The 15,410-nt window shown below is 41.3% G+C and overlaps 1 protein-coding gene across 4 annotated transcripts in view; it reads right to left on the bottom strand.

Moving 5' to 3' along the window:
* Positions 1-347: 347 nt before the first annotated feature.
* The window catches only part of AHCYL2 (adenosylhomocysteinase like 2), a 205,292-nt gene continuing 190,229 nt past the window's right edge, over positions 348-15,410 (bottom strand). For 2 of the 4 annotated variants that reach the window (XM_024249306.3, XM_024249307.3), the window contains exons 13-17: positions 7,609-7,707; positions 5,609-5,677; positions 5,410-5,488; positions 3,992-4,112; positions 348-3,518 (exon numbers count right to left, since the gene is read on the bottom strand). In XM_024249306.3, coding sequence (XP_024105074.1) covers positions 3,512-3,518; positions 3,992-4,112; positions 5,410-5,488; positions 5,609-5,677; positions 7,609-7,707 — 375 coding nt within the window. In that variant the 3' untranslated portion in view covers positions 348-3,511. 4 annotated transcript variants of the gene reach the window in all.

Below are 15,410 nucleotides of genomic sequence, written 5' to 3'. Positions count from 1 at the left end.
ATCAAGGTCCTTTGGTCCCAAACTGGGGTATGCTGCTTTCCTGCACTTTTCAACTAAAAGGGAGTCAGGGACCTAGAACTATGGTTTAGTTTCTCTGAGTTAAGCCTACAGTCCTCGACTCCCCAGGGTGGTGGTTCTGAGAAGACAGTTTCTTTACACACACAGCCAGGATGCGCGTGTGTGCTGGCTGGTAGGAGGGGAACACGATATTTATTAACTAAGGTCAAACATGCCTATTGGTAACATTTTCACACCCTTGCCCTACAGCAGGATCTCTAGTTTGTTGCCCAGAGATCTCTCTCATCTCTGAATTTCTAGTTCACAGAAACAAGAAATACCCTTAAGAGTCCATGTTAAGAATATTTTATTTGTTTTTTGAGATTACATAGTCATTATTGCTGATCTAATACAATCACTTAGACATAAAGATTTCCAAGAACTTCTCAGAAATGGTGATCTTTAGAAGTTTTATTCCTTTCAGTAAGATGACAGAACTAGATGATTACGTATATAGATATATATATATATGTATATATAGAGTTTAGAACCTGTCCACATATAATTTGCTGGTGTTGCCTATTTTCCTTCCGTAATTTTCCTTTATTGAAAAAGCTTAATGCAACAATGCATTTTGATTCCTTTTTAAAAACCATGGCAAAGTTAATTTTGAGAAAACCACAGGAGCAGCAATATCAGATCTGTTCAGAGAAAAGCGAAGCAGCAAAAAAGCTTTGCAGGAGTGTGTGGCCATGGGCAGCCGCGCTCATATGGGCAAGTAAGATAGGGAGGGAGGAGAGCAGAGGGAAGGTAGAATAGAAACATTTTTTTTTCTTTGTTTAAATGAAAAAAAGAAAACTGAATATCTCCATTAAGAAGGCAAAAAAGTGCCAGGCACAGTAGCACACACCTGTGGTTCCAGCTACTCAGGAAGCTGAGGCAGGAGGATTGCTTGAGCCCAGGAGTTTGAGACCAGCCTGGGCAACATAGTGAAACCCTGTCTCTAAGGGTGAAAAGAAAAGAAAGAAAGAAGGCAAAATATTAGCACAGATTCATTGTAGAGAAAATGTTATGTATCCTCACAGACTGGAGCCACATACAAAGAGATAATTAGCCTTCTTTCCCATGCTTCCAGATAACCAGGATGCATCTAAGGTAAGAGGTTGAAGGAAAGAAGACACATTGCTCTGATTCCAAGGGTAGAGGGAATAATGACCAGATTTCAACCCTAAGATAGAACCCAAATACTTGGGAGGCTTGTGGTTCTTTCTTCTTAATGGTGGATAACACAGTGTCCCTACAGAGAGGTCATCTGAAACTCAGAGGCAACCTAACTTAGAAGCCCAGTGTGGCTCCTTTTTTATTTGGAGTGGGTCTCTTCACTATAGCAAGGCAGAATGTACTCTTTAAGTACCAGCACATAGTAAGCTCCAGAGAGCAAGGCTTTGCTGAGAAACAGCAGGTTATGATTTTTGGTCTAAGAATACAACGGGCTAGAGACCATATATCTGCCTAATGGAATCTGCTCTGGATATAAGATAAGGTACAAAGATCTGAATCTCTTGCTAAAGGGACCCAATTAATACAAAAATCAGGACTAGGTAGGCAAAAGGAAGAACTGAATGGCTTAGTGGAATTTTTAGCATTTATGATCTTCCTTACAAAAAAAGAATATAACCAGTACTTGTTGAGATATATGGCCTCTGAAGAACTGTAGTCTATGGGCTGAACCTGTATACTATTTAATGAGGCAAATAGTCATTTACCAAAGTTCCACTTCCCTACTTCCAAAAGTAAGGTCACTTTCAGACTAGCTCTGAAAGTATATGTGAAGACCAGGAGAAGCTGGAGAGGGTGGAGGTAGAAGAAGAGAATCAGGATGGGAAGGTTTTGGTGATCATGGGTGGTCTGGTGTTTCCTTGAGTCACCTTGGTCTTGAGACTTTGAGGCAGACCAGCATAGGAAAAAAGTGGGAAACAAACAAACCTGAGAGTGTTAAAAAGGATCGGTAAGGGGAAGAGGCTTATTTAATTCAAGTTTCCTAGGGCCACTCCAGACTAACTCTTAGAACCAATCTGGTCCTAATGAAATGCTTGAGACCAACAGATCAGTCTCCAAAAGGAATCCAATTTTTGGGTGGGACATAAAATGTCACACTGCCCACACCACATTACTAATTCTTTTTGTAGCATTGGAGTTGCTCAAGAAACTGCCTCTGAAATACAGAATCATTAAATGGAAGAGGTTAAATCATAAAAGATATGCCAGCAGAGAAGACCACAGATCAGACTGCAGATCTCTGTTTCATCCATGGCAATGGCCAAAGGAATGAATGTCTGATGAGGTTCAAACTAGTCAAATTAGCTTTGATAATCTGGATACAGTTTACAATTTCATCTCTGTATCCTTCAGCCAGTCAAACTGCAATAGCCTTCCTGGGAAACAAATAAATATACTCTGCTTTGTTAGGGTATCAAGCTGTGAGTCTGAAAGACCTGTCCCATTTTCAAAGCCTATCCCCCTAAGTCCCTGGAAAAGTATGCCTTTCCCTACTCAGTTTCAGACGTAGCTTTAGGCAATAGCAGGAAGTTTCAGGAAGCAGTGTTTCACAACAAGCTCTCCTTTTCTGAGATAGTGCCAATCTGGAGGGGCTTCCTTGGAAACTATCCAATCAAATGATAAGGAAGTAAAACTATGGGTCCCAGTGGAGCTGGCCCCACTTCCTGAGCAGAGGTCGGCTGGATTAGAAAGACAGCAAAACAAATGTCTGACAAATACCAAAACTGTGGAGGAAATAATGGAGGCACATCCCTCTTGCAACCAGAAAGTGTTAAAATGGACATAAATATTCAAGGAGAAGAAAGGAGTCCTGGGTAAGAAAGGAGACCCCTGGTAGGCACAGCACAGCTGAGTTCTTGATGTAGCTTGGCAAAGCCATAAATAACACTCCTTCCTTATTAGCCTTTATATAAAGAAGGCAGTGATAGTGATGGTCAAGATTGGGAACCCAATCTTGTGTGAAACACTGGCCATGTTAATTCCAAACGGCCTCACCCGGGGAAAGGCCAAAGCTGAGGAAAGCAGGTGCTGAAAATTTATTCCAGAAAACTCCAGGGAATAGGGAGTATGGAATCCCTGGACTAACTTGTGAGCCTGGACAAGAGGAAAAACGGCCACTGCTGAGGATTCAGTGCACTGCATTCAGGGATGCAGTGATCCCCATTGCATCAATGGGGAATGATGCAAATGATGCACTGGGAGCAGTGACCCCATTTCGTTCCTTCCTCAGCCCGTCCTCTGTGGCTCTTATGGCCCTCAGGGCAGTAACCACACTCTGGGCCAACGCTACAGGCACAGGATTCTTGATTTTAATAAATAAACAACCTAACACACAGGGTGAGCACGGCAGGCAGCTTTGATTGGAGAAGCAGCTTGCTAAATTCTTTCTTGTATAGTAGTGGAGAAAAGGCTTGGAGTTCTATTCCTTAAAAATTCTGGTTTGAGTTACAGGAACTTAATACCTGGAGGGAAAAAGAAAGATGAGACTGTGATGTTATCAGCTAATGGGGATGCTGGGACATGAAGAGCCTGCCTAAAGGTGTAACAGGGAGGCAGAGACTTTTCTGGAGTGTACAGTGACAGGAAATAACTGTGTCTCCTTTTCACATCATTGAAAAAGGCCAATATTTCTCCATAAAGAGATAAAAATCATAGCAACAAGATGAAATGGGGAAAGGAATTGAGGAAGGGGAACTTTATTTAATGAGGCAAATAGCCACTTACCCAAACTCCACCTCTCTATCTCCAAAAGGCAAATTCAGGAAGGGGAATACTATTTAAGGCCTTGAAGACTTTTGAGGGTGGCAGTGAGGGTAAGTGGGTTCATTTTTCTGAGTTCATGTAAGCGTATGTGGTTGGGGATGCAAAGACCAATTCCAATGCAGGAAGCTCATCACTGCCCAGGTGTCCCTGATTTCTGGGGAGCCCAAGGCACCTGTAGTAATTAGGCTTGAAGGGCCCATTCTTGTTGAGTCCCAGATACTTGGCTTGTTCATCTGTCAGCTCTGTCAAGTGGGCATCAAATGTAGGCAGGTGTAGGCTGGCCACATACTCATCTGGAACAGACCACAGAAGCCCTGGTATAAGCATTCATGTCTTTTATCTGATGGCTATTGTCCCCAAGCTAGGCCTTAAAAAGTTTAAAGACACATTCTAATTCCTGGAGCTGAATGAAAAATGTTCAACCTTTGCTCACTGGTCCTCAATTTTAAGGAATAGCTGCCTTCAGTTTCAAGCCCAGTGCTTTCCAAAGCCTTAACAATTCATCCTTACTAACTCAGCTTTGAACCCTGCCTTCCAGAAAAGTGCAGGAGAGATGAAAGAAACAACAGGCATTAAGATTTAAAAGAAGGAATAGGATAATGTGGGAACTAAATAATGGGAAGCTCCAACTTGAGTTTTGCCTTGGACTCCATACTTTGGGTCATTTAAAACAACTAATGCCTGGGGAAACTTGAATGGAAAAACTAAAAAGGATACTAAACAGGATAAATGAACTGTTTGCTTTGCTTTTAGTACTCTTAATTCTTATGGGTTTCTGTTCACATTCTATTATCTGACTACATAGTACTTATTCATAATCTTATGTCATTTCCTGCGTATTTGTTTGGTCTCCCAACTTCATTACACATTCCGTCAGAATATGGACTGTGCTGTTGCTTTTATATCCTTCTAAAGTGTCTACTAAAGGGAAAATATATCAACTTTTAACGGTTGTTATATACCTAGTGCTAAGGCAAAACAAAACCAGAAGCTTATTTATTACCTGATCTTTGCCTGAGGAGTTTATAAACACACTGTATCAGTTCAGGTGCTTGAGGCAGGCTCTTTAAAAATTTAAGACAGGTTAATGTTTCTCTTATACAAAACACCCACATAACTAAATAGCTCCTATTCCACATCTCTCCTTTGGCCTGAAGCATTAGGATTGGTGTTGGAAGCTGTAGTAAGAAAGTCTTGTGTCGTCTGAGAAAAGTTTGGTAGGGGCTATTTGGCAGCCTATAATTGGAATAAGTCAGATGTCACAAGGTAGGAGATGATTCTTCTCTTTTAAGGAAAGATATTTTTCTCCTTTGAGATTCCCACATAAAGATACTTTAAGAAAAAAAAATCCTTAAAATTCACAGGCAGGTAAAATAAATCACAGCATAATGTCACAACTTCACTAGGGCAACACATGTAGAAAATGGGATAAATAACTGGGAATGGCACCTAGGAATCCTAACTCCTACTTTACAAGATGAAGGTATCTTTTTTCCCCCATACTTAAGTAAGTTAATGCCCCCAAACTTCCTGTAGCCTCAGACTCTGAACTACTTTGGTAAGGATGGAGATGGAAGAGTAAATACTTACCCATCTTCTTGGGCAACAGGTAGACATCCTGCTTATAGCGACCCTCAGGAGCATTGTAAAGCTCTATCAAGGCAAGAGCCTAGAAAAGTAGAGAGATGGATGCTGATGTGCCATTCATGGCAATCTACCCAAGCAAGTGAAACCTGGTGGGTCTGAGGACCCTCTCCAGACTACTGCTATCCCACTCTGGAAGCCTTACCTGAGTAGTAGCAGTGATTGAGAGCACAAATGTAGGCACTGTGGAGCAGCTAAGGTTCAGCAGGCGGCCCTAGTGATCAAAGGTGAAGACACAAATGGATTAGGACAAAGTCGCTGGCCTTTGAGAAGTGAGGGAAGAGAAGCATGACCACCATTTTCCAAACACTTCCTGACTAACACTGCTGGAAAAAAAGCAGCTATTCAATATATAAGAACTAACTGACTGACATTTAAATGAAACCACTAAAATTCTGGAAAATCTGATGAAACTAATAGCTAAAAGATTTCTGGAATTATTTAAAAAGGAATACAGATGGTCATATGACACTGAGGCTTATGCCAAATATCAGTGTATTTCTCTTGAATTTTCCACTCTCTATAGCAAAATATCCTCCTTCTGAGGATCGGCATTCCTTTGAAAGACTGTCTTCAAATAAACAATGATCAGTCAAATCCAGGGACAATCTCTCCAGGTTGTGAGGGGAGATATCCTTGGACTTAGGAAGCTGTGATGATTGATTGATTGATTAGATGAAGTCTCCCTCTGTTGCCCAGGCTGGAGTTCCGTGGCATGATCTTGACTCACTGTAACCTCTGCCTCCTGGGTTCAAGTGATTCTCCTGCCTCAGCCTCCAGAGTAACTGGGATCACAGGTGTGTGCCACCATGCCTGGCTAACTTTTGTATTTTCTTTTTAATTTTTTTATTTTTTAGTAGAGACAGGGTTTCCCCATAGCTGTGATGATTTTTGTGCTTCTCCTTCAGTTTGGTTCTCCGGAATTCAAAGACAGCATTGTCAGCCTTGTATTTTGAGTTGGTGATTCAGACAGTAGAAGAACTAGAAATTGCCCCCAATGCCACCCTTTCCTATTTTGTTTCCTATGAAGCCTGACCACCTTTTTGCTCAACCATCTAGCCAAAAACACCCATGGTACTTGCTTTTGTCACCAAAATTACCAGGTGGGACCTCCTAGGGCAGCTAGAAATAAGTCATCAGTCAGCAGACTGACATCAAAGCTATTAATGCTTATTTGGCAATCTGCCCATCTCCTCCTCATATATACTCCTTCCTTGTGAAGAAATAGTTCAGTCCCTTTACGAATGCCCTAAAGTATCTGAGAAGATGAGATAAAGTGAGGAAAACGTGAAGAGAACAGTAAGGACACTAAAAACCCCTAACTTATGGGCCCCTAGATAAAGACAATGTATCTTTTACATTTTCATATTCCAGTTCTTTAATATAAAAAAAGAAAAAAAACTGACTGAAAATCAAAATTAAGAAAAGTATTATTATCCTCCTTGATATTTTGGTATCTTTCTCTGAAGAAGAGAAAGCTTCAAGGTAAGAATAGAAGGCATCTAATATTATAGCTGTCAGGAATCCAGGACTAGGGAAGAGGAGCTTTTAAGAAAGGAAAAGTGGTCAAACGCTGACATGGAAGCCAATAAAAATGAAAGTCAATAGTGTCAATGTGAGCTAGGAGCTAGGATGGGGAAATATCAATTGAGCAACTGATATCTAGGTAGGTACCTACTACACATCTGGCTCAATTCAAGGAAATGGACATTCAAAAACAGGGAATCTATCAGTAAAAACATACATTCCCAGAACTTGCCTAAGATAGTCCTGGTTACAGTCGGGAATATCTACTTTGTGCTTAGTGATTAAAGCATCCCACAAATGACATTATCTCTTTGTACGCATCACTCAAAGTGGCACTGGTTCTATCTGTGAATTCCTTCTACAGTAATAATTATCTGACTCAACCTGTGGATTGACGTGGAGAGACAGGATAATTGGTGAAAAGTGGGGAACCAAAATAGTTTCTTAATTGCTGAATGAAAAGATCTTTCACAATTAGAAGTAAAATCCATTGGGAAAGTAGTCAAACTTGTGCTTAACAGAGGAGTTGAAAGTATTCGAGAACATGAGGAGGAGGGAACCTGGGTATTGCAGTCTCTCCTGTCGTGGGGGAGTATTTTTTGCCAGTCTCAGCCTTACCTCTGCCAGCAGTACTATCCTCTTGCCATCAGGCCATATCACATGGTCAACTTGAGATCTCACTCGCTCCCAGGTCAGTTCTGGTGTCCGCAGACTCGCCTGGAACACATACAGCAAGTACAGCATTAGCCATAGCAAGCCCCACTGTGGGGACAGAAAGATGTTGAAGGGAGCCATTTCAAATAGCAGGCTGAAAGGAGCAACCAACATGCCAGATGGAGAATACCTGTCCTGTGTTGGTTAGGACTGTTCCATTTCAGGGAATTTAATCTGAGGCCCAGCCAGGGAGGGATCACTCAGGATGTCATTCCACAACATATACTGTGTGCCCACTCTCACAGTAAAAGGTGCTATGGGAAATACAAAAGAAACCAAAGACATGGTTTCTGCCTTCAAAAAGCTTATACTTTAGCCGGGGACACAAAACAATACATATGTGAAAGGAAAAAAATGCCCTTAAAATTCTTACAAAGCAACATGCAAACAAGTGCAAATTAATACAGTGCAAACTGAATATATAAGTGCTGAAGAAACAAAGAAAAAAAGGAGGAACACAGCTGAGTGGGTTTAGTAAGAGGCCAAATGTCCTAAACATAGCATGCTGGGGCCCAAGGTTCTGCCCTCATATCCGAAGGTTCCAGGTTCCACCTTTTCAAGGATGGTGGTTCACCCTAGTTACAGAAGCTTTGTGACCTAAGTGCAAATGTGAGGTAGCCTTTAAAGAAATGCTTAATGGTAGAGTAAAGCTCCCAATGGCTCACCCTCCTTCCATTTCTGTATATTGTATATTCAGAGAAAATGAGAAAAAATGTTATGTTTTTTTTAACAGCAGCAATCAAATAACAGCCACGGGGTGTAGAGTTAAGACAACACCTTCTTTCTTCCAATAGGCAATGCCTAAAATAGAAAGTGAGTTCATATTCCAAAACTACCCATTGGCTCATTTGATAAAATTAAGAAGTTCTGCCAAATAGTTTTTAGACAAATAAACAGAAACACTTTTAGTTATACAGTAATGATTTACAGGGTACACACCATATTCTAGGCATTGTAGTAAAGAGCATGAATATAGATAAGACTGTGGATTCCTTTACTGGGCTGTGAGCCATTTATGGACAAAGACAGTACCCTCTTTTCATTTTTGTATTTCAAGGTCTATTTAAGCAAACAATGGGATGCTAAAGTTTAGAAATTCATGATTCCTATCCCTGAGGAAGTACCAATCTAGTGGGAAAGACATATACAATTATATTTCAGTGCATTCAGAACTATATTAATGGTATGGACCATTTCTTTATTAGGTAGATGGGAAACACAATTTCTTGAAATGTCAAGTTTCATAAATTGGTTCAACCTTTTTAGAGGACAATTTGGCAGCAGCTAGCAAAATTTTTTATGTACCTAATCTTTGACCAATCAGTTTCACTTTTTTAGGGCTCTATCCAATAAAAACACTTGCTCAAGTTCAGAAATATAAGTGCTCAAGAATGTTCAATCCAGCCTTATTTGTAAGAGTGAAAAATGTAAATCAATAAGGGAATGGTTAAGTAAATGAGGATAGTTCCATATAATGGAATATTATACAACTCTTTTTAAAAAAGGTACTACAGCAAGGAGCTCCAAAAAAAAGACAGACATATATGTGTTAACGTGAAAACCATTCACTATTCTTTTTTTTTTTTTTTGAGACAGAGTCTCACTCTGTCACCCAGGCTGGAGTGCAATGGCATGATCTTGGCTCACTGCAACCTCTGCCTCCTGGGTTCAAGCGATTCTCCTGCCTCAGCCTCCTGAATAGCTGGGATTATAGGCACCCGCCATCACGCCCAGCTCATTTTTGTATTTTTTAGTAGAGATGGGGTTTCGCCATGTTGGCTAGGTTGGTCTCAAACCCCTGACTTCAGGTGATCTGCCTGCCTCAGCTTCCCAAAGGGCTAGGATTACAGGCATGAGCCACCGTGCCCAGCCCACTCACTATTAAGTGAAAAAAATCAAGTTGCAGAACAATGTAGTGTAATCTCAATTATGGAAGTTTTTTGCTTATTTTAAGCATATTTATAGTGTTTGCATTTTTAAACTAAGCAAGTATTACTTTAAAATTGGAATTTTAAAAAATAAATATTATAAATAAATACTGTAAATATAAGGGTTAAAAAGAACTTAAGAGAAAGGCACAGTGGTTCACGCCTGTAATCCCAACACTTTGGGAGGCCAAGGTGGGAAGATCCCTTGAGCCCAGGAGTTCAACACCAGCTTGGGCAACATAGTGGGACCTTGTCTCTACCAAATAAAAAAAAAAAAAAAAAAAAAGAATGGAATTAGCTGGGCATGTTGGTATGCGCTTGTAGTCTCAGCTACTCGGGAGGCTGAGGTGGGAGGAATGCTTGAGCCTGGGAAGTCGAGTCTGCAGTGAGCTGAGATTGTGCCACTGCACTCCAGTCTGGGCAGTAACAGAGGGAGACCCTGTCTTAAAAAAAAAAAAAAAAAAAAGAATTTAAGCAAACAGACCATTTTGAGAAGTTAAGGATATACAAAGTAGAATCCATTAGCCTTTAGAGCTTAGTACCATGGAGGTTAATAACCACAAAGAGTCAAGAGATACTCTTGGGGACAATGGCAGTTTTTATTGAGATGACGGGAGTTTAAAGTATTTCAGGTTCTTAGTGTTTCACACCCCTAATCTTCAAGAGGCCAAACAATCTTGGTGATTGGGAGCTAAGAGCTAAAACCCATCTTAGGAAGTATTCCTTGGGAGAAAAGATATGGCAGAATCAAGGAAAGGACACTTCTTATGAACATAAGAAAATAACCAATGCTTTGTAGAGGTAGTTTACCAGAGCACTGGAATGGCTATGCTGTAGGTGAAAGCCTGAAAGCAAGTTTAAAAAGGGGTTTGAAGAGAAACTTGGTTAACTTATCTCTACCACTGTCCAGGAAGCTCCAATAACCTGCCTATTAAGGCCTAGTCAGCAGTCACATTCCTCAAGAGCAGAAGGGTTTCCTACCTTACGGCTGGCACAGCTTGACAAGAATCTCTCTTAAAAACATCCAGTTGTCTTTGCTGTGGACCTATAATCACTAAACAACCTACTAGGAAAAGGTATTCCTGTGCAGACTACCTTCCCAAACCAGGTGTACATCCCACCATAAACTGGCCACTCATTATGCTTGCACAAATTGGTCTTATATAATTCTGAACAGTGCACATCCGATTTTTTTTTTTTTTTCAGAGAGAACAACTGTAGTTCTAGTCCTGTAAAGCACAAAGTCTCAGGTTAAATCATTCTTCAGCTGGAACAAATGTTTAAAGCCTATGTACTTAATGGTTTGACCACCTGAATTGTGAAGCTTACAATTACACAGGCCTTCTATGTGATGCACATGGGTAATCAGGTCTGCTTTTTTTTTTTGAGACGGAGTCTCACTCTGTCATCCAGGCTGGAGTGCAGTGGCGTGATCTCGGCTCACTGCAACCTCCACCTCCCGGGTTCAGGCGATTCTCCTGCCTCAGCCTCCTGAGTAGCTGGGACTACAGGCACACGCCACCATGCCCAGCTAATTTTTGTATTTTTAGTAGAGATGGCATTTCACCATGTTGGTCAGGCTGGTCTCGAGCTCCTGACCTCATGATCCGCCCACCTCAGCCTCCCAAAGTGCTGGGATTACAGGCGTGAGCCACCACACCTGGCTGAAGGTCTGCTTTTAAGACAAAGCAAACATATAAAAGAAAGATATGGCCAAAAGGCAGTGGAGAGCATAATCCCTATCCCAGGTCCTTCAGTATTCACAGCGCTCATATTTCTCAGAAAAAAAACGCAGCTTTCTAAATGACCAACTCTTTTGATGAGCTACTCCTTCTTAAATATGCAGCAGGCAACATCTCAAGGTTAAACTATGAATTCCTACCAAAAAAGGAAAGAAAAAACCTCTTTAAAAATTTTGATTACTAAAAATATCTGGACACTTACCAAATCATTCTCCTACAGTTTCACGGAGTTGATTGGTACTGATTTCCCTCTTTTTCTCACAGTGTGCATCCAATCCATTTAGCAAATTCCATTGGTCACAACCTTTCACTTATCACCTCTAACATTTGCCCGTCTAATCCAAGCCACCACTTTCTACAGTCAGAAATACTGAAAGAACCTGCTGTTATCCCTATCATTAGTCAAGCTCCAGAGTGTTTTCTTTATACAAAAGCCAGAGTAATTTTATTTTTAGAGACAGGATCTTAATATGTTGCCCAGGCTGACTTCTAACTTCCAGGCTCAAGCAATCCTTCCACCTCAGCCTCCTCAATAGCTGGGGACTACAGGCATGAGCCACCACACCTGGCTTCCAGAGTAATTTTTAAAAACCTAAGTCGGCTGGGCGTGGTGGCTCACGCCAGTAATCCCAGCACTTTGGGAGGCGGAGGCTGTTGGATCACGAGGTCAGGAGATCAAGACCAGCCTGGCCAACATGGTGAAACCCCGACTCTACTAAAAACACAAAAAATCTGCCAGGCGTGGTGGTGGGCGCCTATAGTCCCAGCTACTCAGGAGGCTGAGGCAAGAGAATTGCTTAAACCCAGGAGGCAGAGGCTGCAGTGAGCCGAGATTGCACCACTGCACTCCAGCCTGGGCAACAGAGCAAGACTCTGTCTCAAAAAATAAAAATAAATAAAAATAAATAAATACATAAATAAAAACCTAAGTCAGATTTTGTCACTCATCTATTCAAAACTTCCCAATGGCTTCTTTCAGAATAAAATCTAAAGTCCTTAACATGACCTGTAAAGCTCTACATAGCCTATACCTCCTTGAGTTAATTATTCTCCTCACCTCCTTGCCCAGTGTTCCTGCTACAGTGACTTCTTTTCTTTTCCTCAAACACATCAAGCACGTGTCTCCCTCAGGGTCTTTTACCTGCCATTCTCTCTGAACAGAATGCTTGGATGGCTTGCTCCTTTATTTCATTCAGGTTTTTTAAAGTGTTATCTCCTCAAGGAGACTTCCTTGACTACCCTAACTAAAATGGAATCCCCAATACCCTTATCTTGCTATTTGTTTTCAACACTAAGTACTAATAAATAACAATCTATTTCTTTATTATTTGTCTCCCACACTAGAATATATGCTCCCTGAGAGACGGGATATTGTTCACTGTCATTTGTTTAGTAAATTGGTATCTGGCACAGAGCAGAGCAGGTATTCAATATAAATTTGCTAAACACTGAATAAAAATTCGGTTTCGATTACTAGTTGTGTTTGATATTTCCTTGAATTTCATTTTACATGCCCTGTGACACTATCACCAAAGGTTGAATAATTTAACTTTTCAAAAGTTCCTCTGAGCATCTCCTTTTCTGGATCATTTAGCTTAGCTATACATCTTCCGCCAAGAAGAACACAAAGAGAAGTGAGAGATGGCCCTTGGCTCATGTGACTGGTAGATATGGGGCCACCTGGCAATACCTGCAAAACTTGGTCTAGTCTCAACACAGCAACCAGGGCAATCCTTTTAAAATAAAAGCCATCCTTTAAAAACTTAAGTCAGATTATAAACCCTCAACAGCTCCCCAGTTCTCTCAGGGTATAATCAGGAGTTCTTACAATGGGCTATGAGGCCCTCTAGGATCTGGCCTGTTACCCCTCTGACCTCATCTTCCACTCTTTCTTGTCCTACGCTCATTCTCCTCCAAGCACACTGGCCTCCTTGGTGTTCCTCAAACAGACTAAGCACACTCCTGCCTGAGGGCACGTGTACTGGCCTTTCTCTCTTCTTGAAATGCTGTTTACATAAAAATCCACATGGCAAATTCCTTCCAGTCTGCCTCAAACATCATCTTTTTTAAAAAATTTTTTTTTGCCGGAGTCAGGGTCTCTATCTGTCACCCAGGCTGGTGCGCACTGGCACGATTTTGGCTCACTGCAACCTCTGCCTCCCAGGCTCCAGTGATTCTGCCTCAGCCTCCCAAATAGCTGGTACTACAGGTACAAGCCACCACACCCAACTAATTTTGTTTTTTTTTTATTTTTTGTAGAGATGAGGTCTCACTATGTTGCCTAGGCTGGTCTCGAACTCCTGAGCTCAAGTAATCATCCCGCCTTGGCCTCCCAAAGTGCTGGGATTACAGGTGTCAGCCACCACACATCGTCTCAAACATCATATTCTTTTTCTTTTTTTTTTTTGAGATGGAATTTCGCTCTTGTCACCCAGGCTGGAGTGCAATGGTGCGATCTCGGCTCACTGCAATCTCCGCCTGTTGGGTTCGAGCAATTCTTTTGCCTCAGACTCCTGAGTAGCTGGGATTACAGGTGCCCACCACCACACCCAGCTAATTTTTTTGTATTTTTAGTAGAGTCAGGGTTTCACCATGTTGGCCAGGCTGGTCTTGAACTCCTGACCTCAGGTGATCCACCCGTCTCAGCCTCCCAAAGTGCTAGGATTACAGGTATGAGCCACTGCGCCCGGCCCATCATACTCTTAATAAGGGTCACAGCTTGATCTATTTCAAATTATAATCCAGTGCTCAATTCTCCCACCATGCTCTACTTTTTTCTTTTTTCTGTGGTGCTTTTGCCTTCTAACATAGTATAAATTTTACATATTTATTATGTTTATTGTTTTTCTTCTCACTAAGATATAAGCTCCATGAGGGTAGAAATATTTGCTTGTTTTGTTCACTGACTCCAAGCATTTAGAACAACACCTGGCATATAGCAATCATACAAAAAATATTTGTAATTGAAAGTGAAGAGTCTTCTGGTCTTTATCCTGGGAGGTTACTTATGTCTGGGCTGCCTCTGAAGGAGAGATTACCATCATGATTTGAAGTTAATCCACAAGTCATGAGGAGATAATAAATACAACACACAGGAAAACAAAACAAAGAAAACTAGACTAGGAGTAAAAAAATCGCTGGATTTTGTGCACTGGTTTCTTTTTTCTTTTTTTTTTTTCTTTTTGAGATGGAGTTTCGCTCTTGTCGCCCAGGCTGGAGTGCAACGGCGCGATCTCAGCTCACTGTAACCTCAGCCTCCCAGGTTCCAGCAGTTCTCCTGCCTCAGCCTCTGGAGTAGCTGGGATTACAGTTGCGCGCCACCAAGCCCAACTAATCTCTGTATTTTTAGTAGAGACAGGGTTTCATCCTGTTGGCCAGGCTGGTACTACAGGTGCAAGCCACCACACACAACTAATTTTGTTTTTTTAATTTCTTATAGAGATGAGGTCTCACTATGTTGCCTAGACTGGTCTCGAACTCCTGGGCTCAAGTAATCATCCCGCCTTGGCCTCCCAAAGTGCTGGGATTACAGGTGTCAGCCACCACACATGGTCTCAAACATCATATTCTTTTTCTTTTTTTTTTTTGAGATGGAGTTTTGAACTCCTGACCTCAGGTGATCCACCTGCCTCAGCCTCCCAAAGTGCTGAGATTACAGGTGTGAGCCACCGTGCCTGGCCTGTGCACCAGTTTCATTTTGAATCAATTATATGCCCGACAAGGTAGTTAACTTCTTAGTTTCCCAACTGAAAATTAAGAATAAGAATAATGCCTCATGGAGTGGTCAAAAAGATGAAATGAGATAAAGTAAAAATACAAAAGGTACATGACTGCATTTGGAATTATTTTTATTTCAGAGCTTCTTGAGGGTTTAGAAAGGAAAATTCCTTCCCTTTCCCTTCCTCTGAAGATTTCCCATTAGGGCCCAGGGCATGACATAAATACTTCCCTTTAGGCCTTTCCCCTTTGGGGGCTCTAGAAGCAAAGTCATCCAGGAAATGAGAATCATTTGCTGGATAGTTTTAGAAATACTAAT

This window comes from Pongo abelii, chromosome 6, assembly GCF_028885655.2.
Source record: "Pongo abelii isolate AG06213 chromosome 6, NHGRI_mPonAbe1-v2.0_pri, whole genome shotgun sequence".
NCBI lineage: Eukaryota > Metazoa > Chordata > Mammalia > Primates > Hominidae > Pongo > Pongo abelii.
Note: the sequence above shows the minus strand (reverse complement) of the source record. Positions and strands in the feature narration are given on the sequence as shown.